Below are 14,290 nucleotides of genomic sequence, written 5' to 3'. Positions count from 1 at the left end.
ATTGGAGCCTCAGCCAATCAAACTCAATTTTAAGTTTATAACTGAAACTTTGACCAAGAGAATTTTGCCCATGTGCCGGCTATCATAATTGGGATTTGTCCTCGTAGCACCAGTACTTCTCCTGCATAGCGTGTGCTGTGCTGAGTGTTGTGTAATGAATTGTTCATCTCGCTCCCCTGCTTCAGTGTAAGTATTATGAAGTTAGGGTTGGTGTTTCTCTTACTTGTTACTAGATTCCTCCCTCTTACTATTTAGTAGATGCACAGTTAATATTTGTTAAAGAAATGAAACAGTGACTTTCAGTTTCTTTTTGTTTGCTTTACTTGACTCATGCCTGGAAATTTTAAACATGGGTCATGATCATAAACACGGAGAAAGGTGATGTTGTTTTCATTTCTCCTAGACATTGACGAATGCAGCATAATGAACGGTGGTTGTGAAACCTTCTGTACAAACTCTGAAGGCAGCTATGAGTGCAGCTGTCAGCCAGGATTCGCACTAATGCCCGACCAGAGATCATGCACTGGTGAGTAGTTTGAAACCTCATGTTGAAATCGCTCGATAACAGCTCCCTAAGTAAAGTGGCTCAGGGCCTGGGCTTTGGAGTCACACAGTCCTGGGTTCATATCCTTGTTTTGCCACTTATTTTAGCTGTGTGTCTTTGATGAAGATACTTAGTATCAGATTTCTCATCTATACCGTGGGGTTCAGATTGCTTGTGTGGAAAAATATGTACGGCTTAACATAGGACCTGCGTGTGCTCAGTAAATGGGGTTTAAAATACATTTTCTTCATTGATCAGAATGTTGAAGAGTCTAATCCTTTGGTCTAATTCAGTGCTGCTCAAGGTGTGTTCCTGGACCAGCAGCATCAGTATCACCTGAGAACTTGTTCGAAATGCAGACTTTCAGGCCATACCCTCCCTGTTGCCATCGAGTCGATTCTGACTCAGGCCATACCCTGGACCTACTGAATCAGAAACTCCTGAGGTGGATCCCAGTAATCTGTGCTCCAAGCCCTCCAAGAGATGTAGATGCCTGCTGACATTTGAGAACCAATGGCCCAATTTTTACTTTCTCTTGTATCTCCCTGGGCTAGAAGAGCCGTATCGTCATCTAGGGATGAGAAACAATGTGGGCAATACAGATTTTTATTTTGGCTAGGGTTAGGAAAAGAACTTGGGTTTAGAAACCACAATTATTTTACCTGACCTAGAAAAATCTCTCCAAAAAAATGCTAGATAGAAATTTGACTATAAAAATTGAATGTTGATAATAAATCTTGTCACCAAAAGTGCTTCGATGTACAGATGTTTATTTCAAGCAATTTTCACCATAAAATGTCAGTAAAATGGAAGATGTTAGATCTTATACATTTAGAATTTGACAGTGAGAAGAATAAGATTTATAATAATTTGGAATGGTAAATTCATAATAGAAGTAAAACTACTAATTAAATGTTGGACTTTTAAGTCTGTATGGACCTTGTCGTTGAACAGTATATTGTGAATATTGAAAATGGTTCTTTCCTTTTTCACCCAGAGATGATAACCTCATTAGATGATTTATGTAAAGCTTCGTTTGTAGTTGAAAGCTAATGGTCTTATGCAAGTAGGCTGAGTTTATTTAACTTGGATAAGTTAACTTTTTCAAAACTGAATAATGGAACCAATATAATATGTGGCTGTTGGTTTTTTTTCTCTGCAGACATCGATGAGTGTGAAGATAACCCCAATATCTGTGATGGTGGTCAGTGTACAAACATACCTGGAGAGTACAGGTGCTTGTGTTATGATGGATTCATGGCATCTGAAGACATGAAAACTTGTGTAGGTAAGCGAAGACAGAATTGGCATATTTGTCTAGTTACTCCTAAGCATTGTTACGCTATATAAACGTTAGTTTGGTTAGTTGATAGATTGATCCCAAGAGAAAAGTAAGGAGCATAGGACTAATATTTTAAAATCAGCATTCCAAAGACCAGCTGTCTTTTGACTGTGTGATGGTCTTGTCAGATATGTCATGTTGGACAAGCTGACAATTGGTTGACCCCAGATGGACATTTTTTTTTCTATACATTATTTCTGTCTACTTAACCATCCTTCTGCTGTGACTAGATCTTAGGCTTTTAAAATGTCTTTAAAATCTTAGGCTTTTAAAATACTGACAACAATGCAGTAAACTCTAGAATTGATTGTATTTTTTCGGATAGATTCTATTGCTATGTTTTCAAGTTTGTTAATCTTTTCTTCTCCTTTAATTCCATCCAATGTATTTTTTATCTCAGACATTGTAGTTTTCATCTCTAAACATTCTCTACTTAATACTTTCAATTATCCTCTAACTGTTGAACATATAGAATACCATTATAATAACTGTTTTAATGTCCCTGTTTACTAATTCTGTCTGTGTCAGTTCTAGATCATTTGAATAAATTGACTCTCCTCTTCATTTTGGGTCATATATTCCTGCTTCTTTGCATGCATAGTAATTTTTGATTTGATGCCGGACATGGTAAATTGTACCTTCTTAGGTGCTGGATATTTTTGTATTCCTAGATATAGTCTTGAGCTTTATTCAGGAATATAGTTAAGTTACTTGGTAACAGTTTGATCCTTCCAAGTCTTGCTTTTAAGCTTTCAAGCAGGAGTTAGTTTAGAGCTAATTTTGCTCTATTACTGAGGCAAGACCCTTCTGGATACTCTACCATATGCCCCAAGAATTATGACATTTTCCAGTCTGGCTGATGGATCAGGCACAATTCTAGACCTTCTATGAACTCTGAGGATCATTCCCTTGAATCTTTTTGGGTGGCTCTTTCTCTAGCATCAAGTAGTGTCCTTATATCCATGTATTGATTATTACCTAGTTGAATAGTCAAGAGGGACCCTCTGTAGATCTCTCTCTCTCTCTGTGCAACTTTCTTCTGTTGTTTGCTCTTCCCTGTGAACCCGAGCTACCTTGGCCTCCCCGGATTCCCAACCTTGTCTCTTTAACTCAAGGATACTGCCAGTCTCTCCCTGGGGTCCCCCTTCTCTGTCATGGCCTCCAATCCCTTTTACTCAGTAAGATGGGGACAGTCATAGAACTCACTTAGTTTATTTCTCTTATGGATCACTGTCTTTCATTGCCTAATATCCAATGTCTAGAAAACTGTTTTTTCATACATTTTGTCCATTTTTGTTAGTTGTTTCAGGCAGGGGGGCAAACTTGGTTCCTGCTACTCCATTTTGGCTAGAAGTAAGAGTCTTGTAGAATTGACTGCCAGCCTTCACTGAATATTTGCAAAATCCAAGAAATTAAAGTGAATGTCATAAAAAATAAATAGAATTTAATTTGAGAGAGAAGTGAAGGTTGTAAGCTACCTGCACTAAAACTATAAGTCCATTTATCAATTCTTCTAAAATACAGAAACTAATTTGTTAGTGTCATGCAGACTGAATTAAAATTTTCATCTTGCAACAGAGTCTGCTATTTTAGAAAAGTTGTGTAGACTTGCATAAACAGGGCGAGGAATGTTCTCCACTCTGCCTTGGGTCGGATCGGTTTATTTGATGATTTGATCCCCTGTCATGGCCCAGGTGAAAGCAGTCTGTGTGATCAGCCTCCAATGTAGAAAGTAAATGTGAGCAGTTGGGCCCCTTAAATATGATAACTTCTTTTCTCATTTGTTTTATCTCAGAAACAAGTATTCAAAGACATCAAATAAATATGTGTTAATAATAACTATGTCTGTTTCACAGATGTCAATGAATGTGACCTGAATCCAAATATCTGCCTAAGTGGAACCTGTGAAAATACTAAAGGCTCATTTATCTGCCACTGTGATATGGGATATTCAGGCAAAAAAGGAAAAACTGGCTGTACAGGTATTGAACTGAATATATTAAATGGTTAAAAGAGGGTACTACTGTACTTATAGATTAATACAAGTTTTAAACCTAATAACATACTAACTGCATTTTGTATAACACTTTAAAAAATTAATTTAGCATCCAGTTCCTTGAAATTTGTCATACTTTAGACTGGATCTAAGCTAAGGTTTTTCTTTGCCTGTGCAAAAAGGTAAAATATATATTGAATAAGTGAACACTATAAATAACACATTTTATGCAGTTAAAATAACATTTTGTATTACAGTGATTAATACGTTAATTAACTTACTGTTTGTTAAAGCAAGCCTTTCCCAGTGGCCCCCTTGGGCAACACTTCATCTAAGGTTTTGTAATTGAAATTATTTTTTAAAGAAATACATCCTACAATTTATATATTTCATCAATTCTTATCAGTCTTCCAGATGCTCTAAATTAGTGTGCTTTTGATGTATTAAATTGCTTTACCCCAAGGAAGTCTTCATTCATGGGACTTAGCAAATCTTATGAAGTGATAATTAAACCATCCGTAATTGTATTTGTCTAATACCAATAGCACATAAGAAAAATTTTTTCACAATATTTGTAGAAGACTATTTCTATTAAACGTCAAATGGAAGAAGCCACTCAGTGAGAATGCCATTTTCTATAAGTGTTTAGTTGGTATTTTCAAGCACGGGGGAATGATAAATGCGTGGAGTAATATAATAAAGTTTTACTGCAGTTACTTACATTAACATAATAGGTTATGACATATAACATAATTTACAACATGATGGAGACCATAGTGAGCTTGAATTAGGTAACTGTATTCCAGATAACAGACTTTAATTCCAAAAGCCAGTTTGGCAAGCCCTTGTGACTAAACACAAACATTAATGTATTTATAGATTGGCAGTGTGGTAAATGTACAGATTTACCACTCTTAATTATATCAACATATTTCAAGAAAACCTCAAAGTATAGTTACTATCATTTCAAACTTAGTAGTGCTGAGTTTCAAATTTATAGGTATATAAAATAATGGAAATAATATTACCATTAATTCAAAAATGACAAATTCTAACCAAATTATGAATGGAAGCATGAAGTTAGAATGCTTTCGTGCTCACTCTCTTACTCTTCCTATGAAGGGCAGCTGGAGGCCCACCCTGATAAATGAGTGACACAGTGTATAAGCTCTCAACTCCCACGTGAGCTCTGGTGTACATAGGTGCTTAGCTTTGTGTGCGATGGTCCATGCTTTACTTTCAGCTTTCACTGTAAATATAGGACTTGGGGCAATGATGGTGGTCCGGTTGTAATGAAGAGGAAGGTAGGACAGTTCCAGATTGCATTTTACCTAATAAAGATTAATGCCACTGTCTGGCTAAATTGAGCTCGCTTAAATTCACCACAGAGCATAATGCTTATGAAGGGAGAAGTTAATCTAACTGGACAGTCTTCACTGTCTATAAGAAAAGGGTCTCCAGAATTCCATGCTCCAAATTCCAGCTACATAGGGCATGTGCAGAGGATGGTTATTTTAGGCTTCTTACCATGAAGAATGGACTGGAACATACCAACGATCATGAAGATGGCACAGGACCAGGCAGTATTTCATTCTGTTGTACATAAGATCACCATAAGCCAGAGCCAACTTCACAGCAACCACTACGAACAGCACCAAGAGGACAACTTAAATTGTTATGCAGTAGTAATATGGTTTTAGGTAAATGACATATAATGTGTGTAAATCCCATGGCACAGTGCTTGCATACAGTAGCTGGTCAATAAATATAGCTATTGGGTGGTGCAAATAGTTAAGAGATTGGTGGCTAACCAAAAGGTTGACTGTTTGAGTCCACCCAGATGTACCTGGGAAAAAAGGCCTGGCAATCTGCTTCTGAAAAATCAGCCATTGAAAATGCTATGGAAGAAAATCAGCCATTGAAAGCCCCTGGAACGCATGGGGTCACCATGAGTCAGAATTGACGGCAATTGGTAAAAAGAATTGCCTTTATTAAATGATACATACCAGACACATTGTCTAGAGGCCATTTTAACTAAAGACATAGCTTCTAGTCTACCAAATATTCTATACTACTATTTCCATATACATGATTGAAATCAGTTTAAAGCCTATACAGACTCTTGACTCTGTATAGGAGTTTGCACAGGTGAAGGCTGCGGAGACGAGAGCTGTGCATTCCGTGTTAGATGAAATGATGCCAGTGTACATTAAGAACAGCAGCCTTTCACTAAAGGACAAAAAACTGTATGATCCCACTTATATGAAACAGGCAGATGTATAGAGACCAGAGTTTATTAGTGGTTACCAAGGGTGGAAGGGAGGAGGAAGCTTAGGGGACACTGAGTTTCTGTTAATGGTGGTGGAGTAATTTGGAAATGGGTAGTGGGGATAATTGCAAAATATGATGAGCAAAACCAATGTCACTAAGCTGTACATGTAAAACATATTGAAATGGCAAATATTTTGTTATATGTATTTTACCACAATAAAACAATAACAATAATAATAAAAAAAATAGCAGCCTTTAGTGAATCATGTGAATAGAAACACAGATTTGAAGTCCAAGAAATGCTTTATGCTTTCCAAGGGGCAACATTCCCCCGCCTTTTAAAATTGTGTTCTAAAATGATGTTTCTGTCTGAGGAAGTCCAGTTAGCATTGTAGGAAGAAGTGAGTTTTGCAGCCCCTTTGATGTCAGAGTGGCATGCCGTGATATTCTCGTCTACGGGCTAGAACCTGGGTTTTATCCCCAGGCCTTGTGCTGGCTCTTGGAACCACCAGGGTACTTCACAGTTCCAGAAGTGTTCCCTTCGGGTGAGCAGCCCTGCAGTGATCTATGGAAGGAGGGGTGCGTTGGGAAAGGAAGTAAAGAGGCCCTGTGTAAATACTGTTATTAGTGACCAAGGGTATCACATTGATTGGAAACGACCTACACAAATAGGAATTGGCAGGAAGTTTGGTATACTTAAAAACAAGTTTTTAAAAATCTGGGCCAAAATGTTTTTTAATCCTGTGTAACTAGGACTCTTTCCACCTGCTTTTATCTTAACATTAGTGTCATTCACAGCTTAGAATACCATCAGGTTACCTTGGTGATGGTCATGTTAAAGACAAGTGTTTATAATGTCCCAGGCAACTAATGTAAATAGAGATAGGTATCTTGCCTGATTGGATAAGCAAACCACACAGAAAATAACCTAGAATTATGTTTTAATAACAGACAAAAGATATATACTTATTTATATTTATATATATATATAATGAGTATCCTGCAAAGGAATTATAAAAATATGTATGCTATTTCATAGGCGAGGAACTTTGTTTCATGACAACTTAAAAAAAAAAAAAGTCCTCTGCATTCCATTACAGCTTTGTCTAAATATTTCAGCTCCCTTGTCATTACTGATTGTTTCCATTTTAACAAATAAACATGTTTTTCCCCCAATCACTTTAGCAGTGTTCAGAATCCACCCACTGACTTACATTCCCAGCCTACACAGATGTTAAGGGTTTCTTTTTCTCCATAAGCCTTGTCCAAAATCGTGGGTATTGCTCCCGGGAATGTTTAGTTTTATGGAAGGAGAATGTACATTTGCTTGCAACCTAGAACACAGTTTCGTCTTTGAATTAAGGAGGCTGGATTATAGTTTTCTGTGGCCCAGTATACAGTTCTGCTGCTCATTCTACATAGTTGTAATTAGACAACAAATTGGAAGAAGGAAGACTAGGGTCCTGCTAACTGCCATCTTTGGTAGGTCCTGGCTTTTCACAAGCGATTTGTAAGAACTTAACCTCGAATCTGCTTGGCTGCTAACCAAAAGGTTGAAATTTCATGTCCACCCAGAGGTACCTCAGAAGAAAGGCCTGGCTATCTACTTCTGAAAAATTAGCCATTGAAAAGCCTATAGAACACAGTTCTACTGAGATACTCATGGGGTCACCATGAGTCGGAGTCAACTCAATGGCAACTGGTTATTTTCCTCACGTTATGTGATTACTAAGTCAATTAGTGGATGTGGCATACCGTTAAGTGGTATAACATCAAAAGTGTTTCCAGGTAAAATATCAGGATTTCTGCATAATTCCATTTCCCAAACTATCTGGTTTCTTTCACATGAGAAATGTTGCTGGTGGGTCTCAGTCCATGGGAGAGAATCACATACTTTAAAGCCATCCCAAGTCGGTGAGAATTTGCGTGCATTTCCTTCCAGCTTCTTATCACTGCTAATTCCTGCCCATTGGCTGTCAGCCTGTGAAAACTCCATGGGTGTTCAGTTAAACAGTCTTGGCTCAAATTTGGACCCAAATTAAGAAATCCAAGTAGCCTTCACGTTTGGCCTCTCCATTTCCTTTAACCCCCTCTTCTCCAGCACTTAAATTAATCCAGGAGATTCCTCAGGGTGCTAGCTGTGCCCAGATGGGGTTTCTGTTACTGATGCCCAGGTCTCATGGAAGGCGGGTGTTTGTGCTGGTGACACTGCCTTCTCCCAGTCTTTCTGTGAGTGGAAGCAGGTCCGCTCAGAGCACAAGCCCTTGCTGGGATGTTAGACTCACGTGAGACACGTGAGACACACCCAGAGTCTGTGTCCAGCTCTGCTCATACCACGTCCTTGCCCTTCAAGAGAGCTGGGCAAGTAGAACCTTTGAGAGTCTCTGGGAGGGAAGTTCAGAGGGGGTTAAGGAGGCTGCAGTGTCAGCCTTAAATTTGAATTTCTTTGCTTTTCTTGGCTTGTGCTTATTTTTAATCTTAAAAAGGAATTTTCTGTCTGGAGCAAACTTGTGGAGGAAAGGGAACATTTGTACAGAAAGAGATGTTCTTGGCAAGCATGTGCTCTGTTTCCTTCGTATTATTGAAGAGTAGAGTATTTGAAGACAGCATTCTTTTTTTTTAATTCATTTCTTTTTTATTGTGGTGAGTATATGTACAAGAAAAAATTGGCCATTTCAACATTTTTTACATGTACAATTCAGTGACATTAATTACTTTCATCATGCTGTGCCACCTTCACGACTATCTGTTTCCAGATTTTTCCATGACCCTTAACAGAAGCTCAGTGACCCCCAAGCAATGACCTTCCCTATTTCGCTTTCCTCCCTCCCACCCCTGGTAACCACTAACAGACTTTGGTCTTTATACATTTGCCTATTCTAGATATTTCATGTAAGTGAGATCATTACGGTGTTTGTCTCTTTGTGATTGATTTGTTTCACTTAACATAGTGTTTTCAAGGTTCATTGATGTTGTAGTGTATATCAGGACTTCATTTCCCTTTGTGGCTGAGTAGTATTCCATTGTATGTATGTACCACCTTTGTGTATCTATTCATCTGTTGATGAGTATTTAGGTTGTTTTCACCTTTTGACTATTGTGAACAGTGCTGCAATGAACATTGGTGTATGGTTTCTGTTTGTGTTTCTGTTCTCAGTTCTTTTGGGTACATGCTGAGGAGTAGAACTATGAAGACAGCATTCTTGTTTGTTTTCCTTATGGTTCAGTTCCCCTTCTGTTTGCATATCAAAAGTGTAAGACACTGAGATAATGGCTTGTAGGAATAGTCACAAAATGGAGAATTGAATCCTGGCTCCTGAGTTACTCTCCCACAGCACCCCAGAGTCCACGATATACTGTCTCTTGCAAATATAATTTCTTTTCACCTTGAAAACATTATAGTAAATTACAAACACTTTCTCACATTCAAAATTCATGTTAGCATACTATTAATTATTTTTAAAATGGTGGGAGGGAGACTCTTCTTTTAAAGGGAATGGTAGTTTTCTTAATTGCAAGATTAAATATGGAAGGTCAAACCATATGAATATAGTGAAACCTGTGAGAGCCGGAACTTGATGGGACTGCCTTGTTTTTCTGGGTCTCAAAATGTTTCCACCTTTGACAGGGTATAGTCTTACTACTTTTCTATTGCTTTCTGTTAAAAAAAAAAAAACAAAAAAAAACTAAACTCATTGCCATTGAGTCGATTCTGATTCATAGCAACCCTAGAGGACAGAGTAGAACTGTGCCATAGGGTTTCCAATGCTGTAACCTTTACGGAAGCAGACTGCCACATCTTTCTCCCATGGAGCGGCTGGTAGGCTTGAACTGCTGACCTTTTGGTTAGCAGCCAGGTGCTTAACCCATTGCACCACCAGGGCTCTCTTTGCTCTCTATTAGTGGAAAATATTTTAGTTTTCCTGCTCTGACAGGTTTCTGCCTTACACAGGTTCCGGCTTTCGTAGGTCTTACTGTATAAGGATACCTTTGGTCATTAGAAGATTAGAAGGAAAAGATTACAGCGTTACTAAACAATAGGCTATGATCATCTCTGAAATTTGTACTTAGTAGAAAGAATTAGTAAATCATTCCATAAATCTATTAATATTCACCAATATTTTTAAAACTCCGTGAACAAGGGCTTAGAATAAAGTCCCGACATAACCAAAGAAATGAGCTTTGACTAGGCAGCTGTGGCACCAGGAAAGAGTGCCGAGCTGCTGACAGGGAAACTGAGTTCCAGGCCAGCCTGGCTGTGCCCCTCATTGACCATGGGGCCCTTGCAAGTGAAACCAAGGATTGAGATCGTGGAATTCTAGGTTTCTTCCACCTAGAAAATTCCTTGATTTTATAATGCCTGGAGGTTTCAATACTTACACAGCTGAAGCTCATTGTTTCCTCCTAACTCAAGATCATGACAAATAAAGGAGAGAAATTCTGTCAGGACCCGGAAAAGTGGTGGTTTGGGTCATTAACTCTGAGGTAAGTGATTATCTGAGGAAGAAAAGAGCATGGCCCTTGCTTGAGAACAGCCAGGTTGTTAGGTCAGGTTTGGGAAGGCTTACTTTTTTCAATCCCAGTGCCTACAACCACTGTTTTCCCTGGGTTGGCCTTCCTCCTCGTTCCCTTGGAATGTGCTGTGCTCACTTGTTCAGTTGATCCAAGCTCCCAGTCATAAGCCTAAAGCTGCCTTGTATGTGCCTCCCTTGACCTGCCTTGTAACTTGATAGGTTCATATGACTGCTGAGGTTACGTTAAAAATCACCTGTACAATACGTTGTCATCATAAGAGGATTCCTCCTGGCATAGTTTCATTTTACTGATATTTTTTGTAGATGTCTGTCATTATTTTCTTTTGTGTTTTCCCTAATAGTAAGGACCCAGCCAAAGACCCTAGGACCCATCTCAGAGCTTTAGATGGGACAGTTGGCAAACAGCATGTTTCCAGACACTTTCAAATAATTTAATTGGGCTTCTTAAGTAAACAAAAGGCTAAACATTAAGTTGCTTCCCCAGTGTCTTTCATGATGCTGTTCAAGTGATCACTAGGAATTCTTACAACACTTTGCTAAAATTAACTTTCTTGTCTTAACTTGTGTTAGATATTGGTTTCTGTGTAGAGTGATAGTATCATCTCTGTGAGCTCTTGTTCTTCGTTAAAGAAGAGTTAATTATGTGTCTTCCATTATGTAATGAGTTAGTATCAGGAAACAAAACTTATGTCGCTCAATGTCTTTATATTCTTTTCTGTAATACTCTTATATTACAGTATCTGTATCAACTAAGTTTGAAAATAGAAATGTGCAGAACGCAGAGTCTTTTAATAATGTGACCCTAATCTTGTATTCTTTATTCTGACAAAATCCTCATTGGATTGACTTGAGTTTTACATGAAATATGCTAGAAGGCTTGGGTCTCCAATGGGCTATAGGACTCTAAGAAGCTAGATAAAAGACCGTCCACATACTGCCTTAAGTAAAATTGTCTGCAAGTGCTCAAATTAACAATACCTAAAGTAAAGCTTTTATCAAAATAAAACACAATTGATTTAATAACACAATGCTTTAAGTTTAAGGGTAAAATTTACTTAATATACAGAATATAATTGAAAAAGTCTTCTAATATGCCAACAACATTGTATTCCTTTGTCTGCATATGAAAATGATGTGCACTATTACTCTATAATTGACTTAATAATAATATTGGGAATAGACACGTATGACCATGAGGGTTAATACCATAGAACACTAGGCAACTGGAAAGAGGTTTATTTTGCTTTGTGGTGACTGGACACTTACATTAAAATAATGGAAAACAATTAGAGTCAATGATAACAATAGCATCATACTGTTCTTCCTTTATGAATTTGAAATTTAAAGCTGCTTTGTATATGTATAGTATATATGTGGATGCCAAACCGATCTGTACTATACTGTGGGAAGTATAAAAGCCAGTCAGCTTCTGAATATTGCCAAGCCATTTTAAAGACCAAAAAGGCATGTGTACTATCTTAGTTATCTACTGCTGCTATAACAAATACCACAAGCAGATGGCGTCAACAAAGAGAAGTTTATTCTCTCACAGTCTAGTAGGCTAGATGTCTGAATTCAGGGCGCCGGCTCCAGGGGAAGGCTTTCTCTCTGTGTTGGCTCTGGAAGAAGGTCTTTGAGATGCGTCAGTCTTCCCTTGGTCTGGGAGCATCTCAGCCCAGGAACTGCTTTCTTGGTGGCATGAGATCCCCCTGCCTCTCCGTTGGCCTCTCTCTCCCATATCTCAAAAGAGACTGTCTCAAGACACTATCCAATCTTGTAGATCTCATCAATATAACTGCCACTAATCCAGCTCACCACATCATAGTGATAGGATATACAACACACAGGGAAATCACATCAGATGACAAAATGGTAGACAGTCATACAACACTGGGAATCATGACCTAGCCAAGTTGACAGATATTTTTGGGGGACACAATTCAATCCATGACATGCACTAAACTTTTTTTTAAACGACTGGTTGTTTTTTCAGACATCAATGAATGTGAAATTGGAGCACACAATTGTGACAGACATGCTGTATGTACCAACACGGCAGGAAGCTTCAAATGTAGCTGCAGCCCTGGGTGGATTGGAGATGGCGTTAAGTGCACTGGTGAGTTGGAAAATAACAGAAGTTGCTTGTCGTGATCTGCGTAGATTGTAATATCAAAATATTAATTCTGTAAAGAAAAATTTTGTGTATTATTGATTTTAAATGTCACACTTTCTTTTAATAATGATGTAACCCTTTTCTTTAAGATCTGGACGAATGTTCCAATGGAACCCACATGTGCAGCCAACATGCAGACTGCAAGAATACTATGGGGTCTTACCGCTGCCTCTGTAAGGAAGGGTACACAGGCGATGGCTTCACTTGTACAGGTAGGCGCGTGCCGGAAACAACTGAAAACATCCATCAGAGAAGACAAGTGTTCCACACCTTTTAGACAATCAGTTATTCTCTGAAAGCTGGATAAATTATAGGCAAGTTTTAAAAGAAAAAATTAATTGTTTGAAACTAGATCTCCAAAATCAAAATTTGGGCCAAGTCAATTAAGGAGACGTCAGAAGCTAACTCTATCTATATCTATCTGTGTCACCTCTGTATTACTGTATGTGATGATGTCATTAGCTGAAAACAAGTCACGCTCTCTTTTGTTTGCCTTAGCCTTCATATTTTTGTGCTTATTTCTCACTGATGACTTGTTTTTCACACCAAATCCAAGAGTTAGCTTGCTCTAGGGAGCTATGTAAGGAAAAGGGATTAAATACAGTAATAATTAAAGCATATTCTGCATCAAGTCAACAGTCTATATGTTGTTTCTCACTAGTCATCCATATCGCATATTGGCATAAGTAAGAATTTCATAACTGCTTTGTATGGAATTCATTCACTTCTAGTTTTACCATATATTAGTGACATTTTTGAGAGTTAACATGAACTGCTACATATATTTAAGATATATGATTAGATACCTGTGAATGCATAAGTAAATTATAAACACATACATACTTACATGTACATATATACACAGGTAGTATGGTTTAGGTAGGGCTTTGGTATTCAGTAAGATAGTGAGGTCCATTACTCATTGGCTACTAGGTAGCATAGATGCTCATATGACTTTTATAGCATTCGTTTATCCTGAGCCCTTTGCTAAAAGAAGTCACTTATGCACAAAAGAGCCTAAGGCCCATGAAGTGATTTACCTGGAATTTCTTTTAATGCACTGAAAGGTTTGTCGTATTTGAAATTGTTTTCTACCTAGCCCAGTGAAATTTTGTCGTCATAAACCTCGCATTACTTAAAAAAAAAGTTCAAAGTTTAATGTCTTAGGCATGTATAGTTCATATGTTTGATGGTTTTAATGCCTACAATTAATACCAAAACTAGGTAGAGATTAATCAGATGGGAAGCTTTGGTCCACTCTGTAGTTGCTGTTCTCTCTCTCTCTCTCTCTTTTTTTTTTTTGCTACTCAACTGAGTTGGTTCTGAAACTTGAGAAATCGGCACAAGCCATGGCATGTTATTTCCTGTCATAGAAGTATCCTCATGTGGATGACCCTTTTGGAAAAAAGCCTTAGTTTGATGGATTCCA

General features: G+C 38.0%; 1 protein-coding gene across 1 annotated transcript in view; it reads left to right on the top strand.

Annotated features, from left to right (window-relative positions):
- Positions 1-14,290, top strand: part of FBN1 (fibrillin 1) — a 275,284-nt gene that overhangs the window by 200,475 nt on the left and 60,519 nt on the right. The window contains exons 30-34 of the mRNA XM_004386296.2: positions 404-526; positions 1,707-1,832; positions 3,743-3,868; positions 12,682-12,804; positions 12,951-13,073. Coding sequence (XP_004386353.1) covers positions 404-526; positions 1,707-1,832; positions 3,743-3,868; positions 12,682-12,804; positions 12,951-13,073 — 621 coding nt within the window. The remainder of the gene's footprint in view (positions 1-403; positions 527-1,706; positions 1,833-3,742; positions 3,869-12,681; positions 12,805-12,950; positions 13,074-14,290) is intronic.

This window comes from Trichechus manatus, unplaced genomic scaffold (assembly GCF_000243295.1).
Source record: "Trichechus manatus latirostris isolate Lorelei unplaced genomic scaffold, TriManLat1.0 scaffold00161, whole genome shotgun sequence".
Lineage (NCBI taxonomy): Eukaryota > Metazoa > Chordata > Mammalia > Sirenia > Trichechidae > Trichechus > Trichechus manatus.
This window is presented reverse-complemented; position numbering and strand designations above follow the sequence as displayed.